We start from the raw sequence: 14,487 nt of genomic DNA on the forward strand, positions 1-14,487 counted from the left end.
GCAACCTCACTCTCCCAGTTGCTAGTTGCTAGTTGCTACTTAACTCCACTGCGATAAGGAAAGGGCTTTTTCGTAAATTTGATTTTACTTTGGGCACAAGATAGGATTTTCCAACGGTCAGGATTTTCCAAAACTCCTTTTCACATGGATCAATAGCTGTTAACGGTCCAGATATTATAAAACATGGCCGTGTGAAACCATGGTGTAAAAAATGAAAACGGTTTAAATTTCGTGAACCGTAGATGGGCTGGGCCCACAAGGATTATCCTCAACGGAAAAGGAGAGACAGAATATAACAAAACCCAACCCCCCCTCACAGCTGCTCTCTCTCGCTCTCTCTCTCTCTCTCTCTCTGGTGGCGCTCTGAAATGTCCCAAAAGCAAACCCTAGCAGCCTGGCGGTTCGTCATGATCATCGACCTATAAAACTCGCCCTAGGGCTTGTAAATCGTTGCTGCTTTCACAAATTGCACGGGGATTCTCTCTGACGGATTCTGATTTTCTCGATTTTGGCGTGTCGGAAGCTTTCTCGGAGTTCGTGCGACCCAAACAATCGGTGATTTCGAAGCGACGATCTGGTCAATCAGTCGGCAAATTAATTCCACCGATATCGATTCTTCAACCTAGGGCTTTCTGATTCTCTCAGACTCTTCGTTAAGGATCGGTGAGAACGCTTCGTATCGATAAGCGTAGGCAGAGGGCTTTTTCTGATTTCACGGAGATCTGTTAAATTCGAAGGAGATTGGATCGGCGGCGGACGGAGGGTGGAGAAACCTAATTTAATTACGAGCATCGCCATCTGTTCGACGATCGGTTTCTCAAGGATTCGAATCGAACTGAAAGAGCTGAGATTGGTGCTGTTGACGGCGGCGAAGAAGCTTCGGAAGAGCTGTCAATCTGTCTCTCCCCTTGCGGTGGTTTGGTTGTTCCATCTCAATAGAATAATCGAAGGAAAAAAAGAGCTTGAATTTTTTGTACTGTTTGATTATAGCAGCTTTTTTTCTTGGAGTTGAATATAAGGCCGTATAATTTTTTTGGCCTTCGATTATTTGTTTGTTCTTGTTTGTGGTGTTATACATATTTCATATTTTGGAAGGAAAAAGAAAAAAAATTTACCATGGCGGTGTATTATAAATTTAAGAGTGCAAAAGACTATGATTCTATTCCTATGGACGGCCCGTTCATCGCAGTTGGTATTTTGAAAGAAAAAATATATGAATCCAAGCACTTAGGGCGGGGTACCGATTACGACCTCGTCGTCACCAATGCCCAGACCAATGAAGGTTGGTTCTGATTTAGTTATTATTCCCTTCTGAACATGTTCTAATTAATCACAGATATGAGTCCTCACAGGTGATAGGAGAGTTTTTGTGTGTCAGAGTAGAGTGGTAGGATCGTCGTCTATGGTTTTGGGGATTTCTAAAATTTTGTTTTAGGGTTTTTCTTGATTTAATTAACATTGGGGTCTCTAGTTGCCACAGTGTGCCTTGAAATTCAAGATAGTGATTGTGTATGGTGGTTTACTTTTGCCATTGAAAGAGAATTTTGACCACCACATTTTCTATGTTGAATTGACTCGACCTGAGTGGGGACTTGCTGTGTGAGGTTGAAATCTGGGTTCTTTAGGAATGGTTAATCTGACCAGAGCTTTCTAGGAACTATGGGTTACGTTGTGGGGAATCACATTTTGGTAGCTTTTATCCTTTCTTTCATGGATTAATATCGTTGCAATGTTTTATAGTCTTTATGTTCTGTGTTTTGTAATTTCAGAGTATCTTGATGAAGGGATGTTGATTCCAAAAAATACGTCAGTTTTGATACGCCGCGTACCTGGAAGGCCTCCGATGCCCATTGTTACTGATTCAGAGTACTATCTCAGATCCTTTAACTTCTCGTCTTTAGTTATATTGTCGCAAAATCCATGATCAATTTTGAGTTGTCAGTATTACTTTGTTCTTGTGTTTAATTAATCTGTGACATGGGTAGTCCCTGTTATTGTATCTTTGTTGGCATTAGTGCCATGTACTTCGATAGGGTATTGTGTTTCTTATACCCTTAGGGCAGATCTCAAGGGTTTGTTTAGTTAGGCAATTTTTATTTCTTTTGTTGCAGGCGAAAGGTGGAAGATGAGGTGGAGGACACTGAACCAGAAAGGACTAGCTTTCTGGCAGCTGAATCATCTGCCACGAAATATGTAAGTTTAAATATCCGCTAGTCCTCTTTGGTTTTAAGTGGTGTGGTCGTGCTTTGCTTTGTGCCATACCTTTTGTTGATCTTGTGTTTATTATGGCTTTGCAGCCTGGTGATCCAGATTGGGATGATTATGGGGATGATTTGTATGAAATTCCTGAAGTGCTGGCTGTGCAGACAAGCTATCAGGCTCCGGATGCGCAGCCAACTGATAAAGCTGATGAAGATAGCAAGATTAAGGCTTTGATCGACACTTCAGCCTTGGAATGGCAACAGTATGATGCTTTCAGTTTTATTAGTGCACTGCGATATGACAGTGATAGGTTTCTGGTCACTAATGTTGGATGATCTTTGTGTTTTTGCAGCCAAGGTCCTGACAGCTTTGGTCCTGGTAGAGGTTTTGGCAGGGGTGGAAGAATGATGAATGGACGTGGTATTGGTGAGTCTCTTTAGATTACATTATTTTTGTTTTACGCTACATATCAATGCTCATCGAATCCGTGTCTCTTTCTCTATCAATTTTACATACTGACACTGATATCTATTTTCTTTAATTGAGGTCGCGGAGGAGGGGGTTTTGAGAGGAAAACACCTCCACAGGGATATATTTGTCATAGGTGTAAGGTGCCTGGTATGTTCATTTTCCTTCTCCTTTTTGGAAGATAATGGATGTTTTGTGATAAGTGCTTAGATGAGGAATGTTCTAATATTTGACTTTTGTATGTGTGTCCAGGGCATTATATTCAGCACTGCCCTACGAATGGTGATCCAAATTTTGACATTAAAAGAGTTAAGCCACCCACTGGAATTCCTAAGTCCATGCTGATGGCAAACCCAGATGGCTCATATAAATTGCCAAGTGGTGATAAAGCTGTATTGAGGCCGAATGAGTAAGCTGATTTGATTTTGTATATTTTATAGGCTTAGTTTCCAGTTTTTTCATAAAAGAAACTTACTTTTATATTTGATATGGAAACAGGGCTGCTTTTGAGAAAGAGATTGAAGGTTTACCATCTACACGTTCGGTTGGTGATCTACCGCCTGAGCTACACTGCCCATTGTGCAAAGAAGTGATGAAAGATGCTGTGCTAACGAGCAAGTGTTGCTTTAAAAGCTTTTGTGATAAGTGTAAGTTATGATGTAAATTTAATTGTCTAAATTTTGCAACATCTAAGGGAAGAAATTCAACTTTTTTCTCTCTTGTGATATTTTTGGTTTACCCTCATCTGGGTCATATGACGAGCCCTTTCGACATCTTATTACTTAACTGTGTATCCTGAACTCGTGTACCCGTATTGTCTATCATCTCAACTTTCTTTGTGCTTACACTGGATCATGTGTTAATCAGGTATCCGGAACTACATTATGTCCAGGTCAGTGTGTATCTGTGGGGCTACAAATACACTGGCAGACGATCTACTGCCAAATAAGACGCTCAGAGATACAATCAATCGCATCTTGGAATCTGGTGGTAACAGTAGTGCTGATAATGCTGGGAGTACATTCCATGTTCAAGGTTTGTTTTTCAGTGACGTGCCTTCTATTTCTGTTTAGACTTGAACATTGTTGTTATTACATCATGATTTGTAATATTTAGATATGGAGTCTGCTCGCTGTCCACAACCCAAGATTCCTTCCCCCACTGTATCTGCTGCATCAAAAGGAGAAGAAAAACAGTTACCTTTGAATGAAGAACCTCCAAAGATCCAGGAAACTGAAGATGAGGTAAAGCCTGTTCTTCCCCAGCAGCAGATTTTAGACAGAGTGAGAACTACAAAAGTAGTTGATGCATCTGAAGCCACACATGAGTCAATGAGTGTGAAGGAACCGGCATCACAAGGGAGTGCTCCACTGGTTGAGGAAGAAGTGCAGCAAAGGATGGCTTCTGGGGAGGCAGGTAATGTATTGGTCTGGGTATTATTGTTTCTTGATTCTGTTGGCCTACTATTCTATTTTAGAACTTTTTTCATGGAGCGTATCAAGTTCTGTGTTATCTTTTGTTTTATTTGACATGTATTAGTAGGATAGATGTGTTGAGTAAAATTATTTTTTCCTTGAAAATTGAAAAGAAATTTGTAGTGATCTCTTATTTGGGTTTTGATTGTATATTCGCTGCAGGAAAGAAAAGGAAAAAGAAGAAAATTCGAGTGCCTGCGACTGGTATGCCTTTTCTCTTATTTTGTTTTTGTAAACATAGATGTCTCTGTTCAAGTTCTCTGCAGTAAATTATAAATTTGAATTATATACTCTAATCGTTATGCTTTAATATGTATATAACATGAGTACATACTATGCAGACATGCAATGGAGAAACCCTCAAGATCTTGCAGCTGAAAACTATATGATGCCTATGGGCCCTGCTGCTTATAATCCATACTGGAATGGCATGCAACCTAGCATGGGCATGGAAGGATACATGACACCATATGGTGGTCCGATGCCGTATATGGGTTATGGTCCGATGGACATGCCATTTGGGGGTCTTGGTCCACAGGACCCATTTGGTTCTCAAGGCTATATGATGCCCATGGTTCCGCCTCAGAGGTATGCATTCGACTCATGAATTTCTTAGTAAATGGGTGTGATTTTGGTGGGTTTGTGTTATGAATTCTGTTATTCAAATTAGGTATGCAAGTTAATGTTATTTTCCTTTGAAACATTACACAACCCTGTAGGTTTGTAGGTGGAATCATTGCCCTAAGTGTGTCATTATATGGTTTCAAGTTGCAATTTAGTAATTTTTTTTCCTTCCTTCCGATCCTAAGGCCTTATTTCGTTTTAAATTTTGAACTTCATACAGGGATCTTGCGGACTTTGGTATGGGTATGAATGGCATGAATGGCATGAATGGCATGAATGGAATGAATGGGATGAATGGGATGAATGGCATGAATGGGATGAATGGCATGAATGGCATGCATGGGATGAATGGCATGCATGGACCCCCCATCATGAGCAGAGAAGAATTTGAGGCTCGGAAAGCTGATTTGAGAAGGAAGCGTGAAAATGAAAGACGGGGTCAAGGGTAAGATTGAAATCATTATTTCTTGTTGGATTTGTGATGCATACATTATAACTTACACGTATATTAGATAGATGGCCATACTATGTGAGTTGGTCTACCAAAGTGTTTCGCCTCCTTTGTAGTCATTGTAACTTTTGGACACTATACGTGAGGTCTTAATGGTTTGTGATACCAGTGACTTAATTGAGTTGTGAAATTCCTATTTGGCATGTTGGTTGTTGATAATAAGAGTCGATACACTGATGCAAGCTTAGTCACATGTAACACGTGTTCTTTCTCCATGGACTAGAATAATCGTCTTACTTTTGATCCTAGGAGTTTAGTCTGAGAATCAAAAAAGTATAATGCTTATTTATTTTCCTTGTTGCAAGACAGACATTTGATAGATAAATCCTTCAGAATTGGCGTTACGAGTTAGCTGTTTGTGCTTTTGTCTGGAGTTTTTCTTTTACATACATGGGCATTGCGTCATTATAGTCTAATAACGATATACTAGTTGAGACATCTTATGTCCCCTAAAGCCACAAGTATTTGTTTAGACTATTTTAGCCTGGTTGAATATTAAATTATTTCCATTGTTCATTTTTTACAGCAGGGAGTTGTCCAAAGATGGGGAGTACGGAAGGGAAGTGAGCGGCGGCGATGTTCCTCCAATGAAACCAAAATCTGTACGTCTCTATTGTGCCAAATTCCCTATCTTGTTATCCTTGTTTGGATGCTGCAGCAGCTGCTTATGGTTTTTATCAGCATTTTTGCAAGCCGACACCAAGTTGGCAATAGAAAGCCAACTTGGCCAGATAACGCCTAGAGAGATTGTACTGTTGCTGCAGCAGCTAGGATCAAACAGTCAAGGATATTTTATTAGCCCCGTTTTCCTATCACTTTATTATTCTTCTTTGGTTTTTAGTTTTAAATTTTATGTCATTATATCATTTATTTTCTTCGCGTTGGAGAGAAGATATTCTAGTTTGGCCTTTGTCGCGGTGACTTGAACCGATGGATAAATGGCTAAACTAGGCAGGACTTGAGGTCAATTTTGGGGTATGTTACGGTCAGGGTGAATCCCATTACTAGTACCCAACTTATTCTGAGTAGAAAATTGTTTCTGGAAATTGTTTGGTTGAAAATTCTTGGAAAATAAGTAATGGGATCCCGGACTGGCTTGCTGGAGACTCCAAAAACATCTCTTTAGTCTTTCCCCTCCACCGAAACTTGTTATATTAAAAGGCCCCTTCGTTTTTTGGTTGGGTGAAAATATTTCCACTAGTTTTACTCTTTGAAAACTGAAAAAATTAAACAATCCAATCATCCTAATTTTAATCGTGTAATGGAGTTTGATGGACCTGAAATATTAAAAGAAAAATGTTTGCGAGCACACCGGAACCTGATGAATTAGAAAAATAAAAGGAAAAAATAGTAAATGGGCATGGTTTGGTTTGGTCAATAATTTTCTCATGGTAATTTTTGCTTGCATGAAAAGTTTCTTTTGACTTTTTTTGTTGTTGGTGCAGAAGTCAATGGCCCGATCACCAAGCCCAGATTATGGTAATCATCACCGCAGTCACAGACGCGAGAGGCCGTCTCCAGAACGAAGACCCTCACGTGACCCACGTGACCTGGAGCCACAGCCGCCTCCGCCTCCGCCTCCGCGTCCTCCAAAGAGAAACTCCGACCACCACCACGACAGAGAACGCGAGCGCGATCGAGATCGAGAACGCGAGAGGGACCACGACCACGACCACGAGGATGGTCATCCCCGCCATAAACGCCACCGTTCTGAGTCGTCGTTGGGAAAGCCTTCCGGTCTAACGACAACATCGGCGAAATCTGCCTCCTCTATAGCATCAGCTGCGGCAGAAGCGGCGGCGGATCGGAAGCACAAGGCAAGCGTGTTCTCTCGCATAAGCTTTCCTGAGGGAGAAGTGAGCAAGAAGCGGAAGGCCTCTTCTTCCTCCACTGCTTCTGCCGTCGCTCCTTCTCCGGCGGAGGAGGATAACAGGTCGGCGCATCACCATCACAAGGAGTTGTCGTCCTCCTTGGCGAATGGGTTCTACGAGGAGTACAAGTCGTCGTCTACGGCGGCCAAGGCTGCGAGCAGCGGAACTGGAAGCAGAAAGACTATGGTCAGAGCTGCTTCCATGGAGTATGAGTCGAGCGACGACGATCGACACTTCAAGAGGAAGCCGTCGAGGTACGAGGAGTCGCCGCCGCAGGCAGCGGAGCAGGAAGAGCCCTACAGGCACTCGAGAGGCGGCAAGGATCGGGAACGCAGGCAGAGATAGATAGGTTTCGGGGATGCCCAAATTGGCTTTCTCAGAACGATGTCGCTCCTCCACCTCACTTTATGTTTTGGGCTGGGCCTTTTGAGCTGGCTGGGTGTAGTACAGTATTTGTAAAAGAAGCCCAGTCGGGAGTTGTTGCGGGGGGCCCAATGAATGTTTTTGGTTTTTTTTTGTTAATGCTTGAAATTTCGTATCGCATGTTTTTTGCTTATCTTAAAACCCTAAAACAAATATGAATAAGAATCTCTCTTTCAAGTTCATGATTCCTATTGAGTATTGATATTTCATTTTCTTTTGCGCTTTCTGCATATTTTAATTTTATTTAGCGAGAATGTTTTAATTATTGCCAAATTTTTAATTGATGTGTTTGTTTAACATTCAAAGATAGAGAAATCTAATAATTAGCTTGATCGAACCGTGTCTAGCCCTACCTAAGCTTCTAAGTAACTATAAATGATATCGATTCAAACCATAATGAGATGAAATCTTAGAAATCAAAATCTTACATGCACATTCAATGAGCGCACTTCAACCTTTTATTTATTCAATTGTGAGCTTACAAACCTCATTTGTTTATAATCAGTAACACCAAATCACGGAATAACATTTTGAAGAATAATTTTGGTGGTTCCTCAAACGTTATTGTTTTAAAGAAATAAGGATTGAAATGAATACAACAAATAACCAAAGTAAGATCATCGACCTATAAAACACTTGGATCAAACATTCATTTGAGATAAACCCTTCTATTCGCCCCTTTGTTTTAGCTACATAATTTAATAATGAAAAGGAGAGTATGAAAATCATGACCTTTTTTTTAATTACAATAGCAATACGCATGTAACTAAGATAAGGAAGATACGACTTTAACGCGCCATATACACACTGTCACAAAACGTTCTTTATCATGGAGTTGAATTCATGCTTAATCTTAATGATGTGAGCTATTTAGTTGTTTGTGTGATTTTGTTCACTTTAGTTTTGTCTTTTTAAATGCATTAGTTTGTTACCTTTTTGTGCTCGATGTTTTGGATGTCTTGTTGAAGTCTTAGTTGTGTTGTTTAAATTTATGTTATGGAATTGCTATTTTTATTAACAACAAAAAACAATGGGAATTAGGCCCAGTTTGGATACATCATGGAGGAATGCCCTTGATTAGGGCATTTCATTTGCTCGGCCACATTAAACTAAAATCCCGTTAAAAGCCGAGAAACGCGATGTCGTTTAGAAATCTACGACACGTCATAATTCCGAAAGACATTTTAGGGTTTCTAAGAAACAATGGACGGCCCAGATTCGAAATCCCTGATCCTTTCGAGCACTATATAATGTCCAGTTTTCACCACAAACCCTCACTCTGCGCTTCGAAAACCCTAGCCCCGACTGCCCAACCCTGCGCGTCGCAGCTCATTTCTGAACCGGCCATGGGTACTCCTCTCTCTCTCTCTCTCTCTCTCTCTCTCTCTCTCTCTTTCTCTCTCTCTCTAGATTCATGATTGATTAACTGTACAAAGTTATTGTTAACTCGGTTTGGTTTTTGCTTGATGCTTAGCTGACAAGTTCATCTTTCTCTTGTTAACCTGCATTTTTTTCTAGGAAATAGATCACATTTCCGTGGTTTAATTGGTTTTTTCTTATTTGTTTAAGTTTGATTTTGTACATGATTAATGTTGGGTTTCATGACTTCTGTAAAAAAATTCTATGAAATACACTACATTTCAAGGTTTAAAACCGCTTCTCTGATTGGTTTAATTTTGATTACATGATGGTATTGGGTTAAATGATTTCCATAAAATTCAGCTGTATAACATGTTTTGTTTTGGGGACATTTAGGGGCTTACAAGTACGTATCCGAGATATGGAGGAAGAAGCAGTCTGATGTGATGAGGTTCCTCCAGAGGGTCCGCTGCTGGGAGTATCGCCAGCATCCTTCGATTGTCCGAGTTACAAGACCCACACGCCCTGATAAGGCGCGTCGTTTGGGTTACAAGGCCAAGCAGGTACTGATAATTTCATGAGCCATAAATTAATGATTATGATGGTATGTGATAGGATTACTATCTTATCTGGAACAAGGATCCTCTCCGGATCCTCTTTGTGGGGGATCCGGGGGATCAATCAATCGTGTTCGTTCATCGTGCAGTCAGAAATTATTTAAAGTTTAAATTTTAAAATTGAATATAAATAGTACGTAACGAACCGCATGATATACGATGAACGGACATGATTGATTGATCTTTTGAATCCCCACAAAGAGGATCCGTAGAGGATCCATGTTCTCTTATCTGATGCATATATTTATGGGTCTTTTAGTTTCGGTTTACACCTTTGCTTAATGATTCATGTCAGTGTTTTGGTGAGCATGCATCCTGTCTCTAGTACATTGCTTTGCTTATGTTGTGCATCAGTTAACCTAATCCAGAGTATCCACTTGTTAAGCAGCACTTTGATGCCCAAGCATTGCCTATAAGTGCTTTGTTTTTAATCATCGAATGCTTCCTGAGACTGGCTATACTAAATCAAATAATCAATCTTATACCAAGCGAGTTCTATGTATAGTTCCTGCTTTTGCCTCAATTTGACAGTGAACTATTTTAGTGGTGTCCTGGATTTTTTTTCTTGTGTCTTTTAATTTATAAAAAATTAATTTGTTATCTGTTAGAATGCTCCCATTGTTTGCTGGTCCCCAGTCGTGATTGAAGTAATTTGGTGATTCAGCTGATGGTTCTAGTAAAATTTGTTTCAGGGTTACGTTGTTTACCGTGTCCGTGTGAGGCGTGGTGGGCGCAAGAGGCCTGTTTCCAAGGGTATTGTATATGGAAAGCCCACAAACCAGGGTGTGACACAACTCAAGTTCCAGCGTAGCAAGAGGTCTGTTGCTGAGGAGCGTGCTGGGCGCAAGTTGGGAGGCCTCAGGGTTCTCAACTCATACTGGCTCAATGAGGTATGTGACTGACTTTCAACTTTTGAGTTAGTTGGATTTGGGCTTGGTGTTAGTTTGATTTTCCGAAGTCTTGCTTACAATTTTGTGTGCAATATTTGGATGCAGGATTCGACCTACAAGTACTTTGAGGTCATCATGGTTGATGTTGCTCACAATGCCATCAGGAACGACCCAAGAATCAACTGGCTCTGCAACCCTGTTCACAAGCACAGAGAGCTTCGTGGTCTTACTTCTGCTGGAAAGAAATACAGGGGTCTGCGTGGAAAGGGTCATCTGTACCACAAGAACCGACCTTCTCGCAGGGCAACATGGAAGAGAAATACCACCCTTTCACTCCGTCGTTACCGTTGATTTCAGTCATGTTACCTTATGTTTTGGCGTTATTTCTGCGTACTTTCAGGAAAGACTTATCTGTTATGGATTTGAAATTTTGGCAGTTGAAAACTTCAATCGTGTTTAATTTGAATGATTTACGGTCTTATTTGAAAGTCTTTTGGGACGTATTACCCCTATCTTACTCTTCCTGATTCTCTTGATATGTTTTAGTCATTGTTTTGGTAATGTTTTTACATCCTGTGATATCTATCATGCTTGATTCAGTGAAAGCTTGGTCAAACGAGTTAAAGAAAATTTCTTGTTCGGATTTTCGCCAACTTTACATTACAAGCTTTGATTTCTATTATTTTGTTCTTGAACCCCGAAAGGAGGATGCGAAAACCCAAACATGGTTTGAATATTGGATGAGAGTTATTGTTAAGAATCTATTTCTCTTGTTATTGCAACAGATTCAGATTCATGAGTGCAACTCACATGAGTTGGGTTCACCACTACCATGGCGTCCTGTACAAATAACACAATGATGTCCCAAGTTTTTCATCATAGGTGTTTAGAGGATCAGAAGGACGGTAGTGTTGATGAACCCGTTCCATGTAAATGCTTCGAATTCAAAGGTTGATGCCTTGTATTCTAGATTTATCAACTTATCCAGCAATTAGTGTCAGAACCTTGTTCGTTTCAAACTAAATCTAAATTGCAGGAAGGAGATTTAAGAACCTTTCTTGTTTGGCGGCCATTCGCTAACCATTTTATTTATAAAAACCGAAACTGATAACTGAAAATGAAATGGTTATTAAACCGCTCAGTAACTAAATTCTTAATACAGCAGCCAAGCCAGCATTAAGCTTAATCACCGTACAAAATCACAAAAACAAAACCCAAATTACAAATAATAACCCTAAACCAAAGTCCAACACAGAATCTAAGAAGTCAAAGTCGGAATCATCCCAGCCTCCCTAGCATAAGCAAAGATCCCACCCGCTCTAATAACAGGGCCCGCGTCCCCAATCGGCTTCAACGTGTACTCCTTCCCCGTCGTGTGATTGATCAGTCGGCTCTCGCTCAACTCAATGCTCACCACATCCCCCGTCTTGCACTCCTCGCAAACCCTACCCTCCGATTCCAGCGGGTACACCTCCCCCGTCGCCACCGAGTTCCTGAAAAATATCCGAGCGTACGACTCCGCCACCACCGCCGCCACTCCCGCCGCTCCCAGCGCCACCGGCGCGTGCTCCCGCGACGACCCGCACCCGAAGTTGGCGCCCCCGATTACGATCGAGTACTTGGACTTGGTCTCTCCCGGATCCACGAAGCGCGTGGAGTATGAGGCGGGGAGGCCGCAGAGCGCGTACGACCCGAGCTTCTCGTACTCGGAGGGGTTGGAGGGGACCAGGGTTAGGTACTCGGCGGGGATGATCTGGTCGGTGTCGATGTTGTCACCAACGACGTAGCAGAGGCCGTGGAATGTGGTGGACGGGGTTGTGGAGGCGGCTGCGCGTGTGGAGAAGGTGGCGCGTGAGATTGGGGTTTGGGTTTGGGGGGCGTGGGTTAGGGGTTTGATGGGGGTGGGGGATAGGGTAGGGAATTTGAGAAAGTTAGGGGTAGAGAGCGAGGATCTGTGGGAGGAGGTGGTGGTGGTGAGCCTAGGGTTTGGAGAGAGGGAGAGAGAGGCGGCGCCGGCCATCGTGGGGTTGGAAGTTTGCTCAAAACAGAGGAAGAAGACAAGTAAATGAAGTGGTTTATGCGTGTTCCAACTTTTAAGTAGGGATCGGAATATTTAAGTAGTGAAGGGTGGCTGAACGACACTAAAGATGTTGTCGTCTTATGTGGGGAAAAGGCAAATTTGGAGTTGAACTCCTCACATTTTTTTTTTTTTTTTTTTTAAAATATATCGATATTTTTAGATTAGAGAGAGGAGGTGTTCGGCTAAGTCATACAATGGGCAATCTAATTTGGCATTGAATTCGCCATTCACGATATTCAAACCTAATACCTCTTACTTTCAAGTGAAGAGGAATACTACCAGATCGTAGCACTAAACAACTGAACTCCTCACTCTTTTTGTATTCGCATTCCTATCTTCATGTCTTCTTGTGTATTTCACAAGGCCAAAGAGAAAAAAGTTGGAATATGATCCTTAACTAGGATTTTTTAATGATGGGAGTAATTAATGGTCTTGATTGACAAATTTGATTAGAGGGCTTCAACTTACAACAACAACAACAACAACAAAGCCTTTTCCCACTAAGTGGGGTCGGCTATATGAATCCTAGAACGCCATTGCGCTCGGTTTTGTGTCATGTCCTCCGTTAGAACCAAGTACTCTAAGTCTTTTCTTAGAGTCTCTTCCAAAGTTTTCCTAGGTCTTCCTCTACCCCTTTGGCCCTGAACCTCTGTCCCGTAGTCACATCTTCGAACCGGAGCGTCAGTAGGCCTTCTTTGCACATGTCCAAATCACCGGAACCGATTTTCTCTCATCTTTCCTTCAATTTCGGCCACTCCTACTTTACCTCGAATATCCTCATTTCCAATCTTATCATTTCTTGTGTGCCCACACATCCCACGAAGCATCCTCGTCTCCGCCACACCCATTTTGTGTACGTGTTGATGCTTCACCGCCCAACATTCTGTGCCATACAACATCGCTGGCCTTATTGCCGTCCTATAAAATTTTCCCTTGAGCTTCAGTGGCCTACGACGGTTACACAACCCGCCGGATGCACTCTTACACTTCATCTATCCAACTTCTATTCTATGGTTGAGATCTCTCTAATTCTCCGTTCTCTTGCATGATATATCCTAGGTAGCAAAAACGGTCGCTTTTTGTGATCTTCGCTAGATTGCTCCGATCATTAGTGTGGATAAGTATATAAATGGATATAGATAGGAAAGCAAACACAAGATGTACGTGGTTCACCCAGATTGGCTACGTCCACGGAATAGAGGAGTTCTCATTAATTGTGAAGGGTTTACACAAGTACATAGGTTCAAGCTTTCCTTTAGTGAGTACAGGTGAATGATTTAGTACAAATGACATTAGGAAATATTGTGGGAGAATGATCTCGTAATCACGAAACTTCTAAGTATCGGAATGTGGTATCGTCTTGACTTGCCTTATCTGTCTCACAGGTAGATGTGGCATCTTCTCTGGAAGTACTCTTCCTCCATCCAGGGGTGGTATCTTTAACTGGTGGAGATGCACAAGGTAATGTATCAATTTCACTTGAAGCTTACTTGTAGTTTCAGGCTTGGTCAAGCGCGATACAAACCATGTAGTAGGAGTCCCTCAAGTTGCCGAGCTAGGGGATTTGCTGAAAGAGGTGACAGACAAGGTAAGCAATCAGAGCTCCGGCTGATTGTTCACATTCTCCCTATCTTGCAGGCAGCATGAAGGATAAAGAGAAGAAAAATGAGAAGAGATGATATGGGATACTTTGTTCTGGATTCATTTTCATAAGGATTCGACGTGATCATGGAGTGCCGGTTGTCGACTACCTGACGCCCTCCCCCTCCTCCTTTATCCGGGCTTGGGACCGGCCATGTAAGACATAGGCGGAGTTTAGAGGGCTTCAACTTAACGGATTAAAAATCGTATCATTTAATTATAGAGTGCTAAAAAACTTACTTTTTTTATTCATTGAGAAGCGATTACTATGCACTTATTTTACTATTGATTTCTAGCCCATGAATTGGGAAAATCAAGAAATAAAA

At 41.6% G+C, this 14,487-nt stretch overlaps 3 protein-coding genes across 6 annotated transcripts; 2 read left to right on the forward strand and 1 right to left on the reverse strand.

Moving 5' to 3' along the window:
* Positions 1–303: 303 nt before the first annotated feature.
* On the forward strand, positions 304–7,756 carry LOC103433001 (E3 ubiquitin ligase PARAQUAT TOLERANCE 3). Of its 4 annotated transcripts, none has more exons than XM_008371218.4 (15): positions 304–1,282; positions 1,770–1,866; positions 2,112–2,193; positions 2,298–2,464; positions 2,555–2,628; positions 2,749–2,820; positions 2,923–3,079; positions 3,169–3,317; positions 3,538–3,705; positions 3,787–4,086; positions 4,308–4,349; positions 4,487–4,733; positions 4,990–5,214; positions 5,807–5,882; positions 6,726–7,756. In XM_008371218.4, the coding sequence occupies exons 1-15, from the start codon at positions 1,117–1,119 to the stop codon at positions 7,494–7,496; spliced, it is 2,793 nt and encodes a 930-aa protein (XP_008369440.3). In that variant the 5' UTR covers positions 304–1,116; the 3' UTR covers positions 7,497–7,756. The 4 variants fall into 4 exon arrangements, with proteins under 4 accessions (XP_008369440.3, XP_008369442.3, XP_008369441.3 ...); XM_008371220.4 differs by having other exon boundaries at positions 6,729–7,756; XM_008371219.4 differs by having other exon boundaries at positions 5,810–5,882.
* Positions 7,757–8,698: 942 nt separating this feature from the next.
* On the forward strand, positions 8,699–10,957 carry LOC103427516 (large ribosomal subunit protein eL15z). The gene is made up of 4 exons (XM_008365572.4): positions 8,699–8,924; positions 9,330–9,496; positions 10,243–10,440; positions 10,546–10,957. Exons 1-4 carry the CDS (start codon positions 8,714–8,716, stop codon positions 10,789–10,791), a joined length of 822 nt encoding a protein of 273 aa, XP_008363794.2. The 5' UTR covers positions 8,699–8,713; the 3' UTR covers positions 10,792–10,957.
* Positions 10,958–11,494: 537 nt separating this feature from the next.
* LOC103427515 (3-isopropylmalate dehydratase small subunit 1-like) lies at positions 11,495–12,540 on the reverse strand. The gene has a single exon (XM_008365570.4). It carries the CDS (start codon positions 12,458–12,460, stop codon positions 11,699–11,701), a length of 762 nt encoding a protein of 253 aa, XP_008363792.1. The 5' UTR covers positions 12,461–12,540; the 3' UTR covers positions 11,495–11,698.
* Positions 12,541–14,487: the final 1,947 nt, after the last annotated feature.

Source organism: Malus domestica, chromosome 04, assembly GCF_042453785.1.
Source record: "Malus domestica chromosome 04, GDT2T_hap1".
NCBI classification, from domain to species: Eukaryota; Viridiplantae; Streptophyta; class Magnoliopsida; order Rosales; family Rosaceae; genus Malus; species Malus domestica.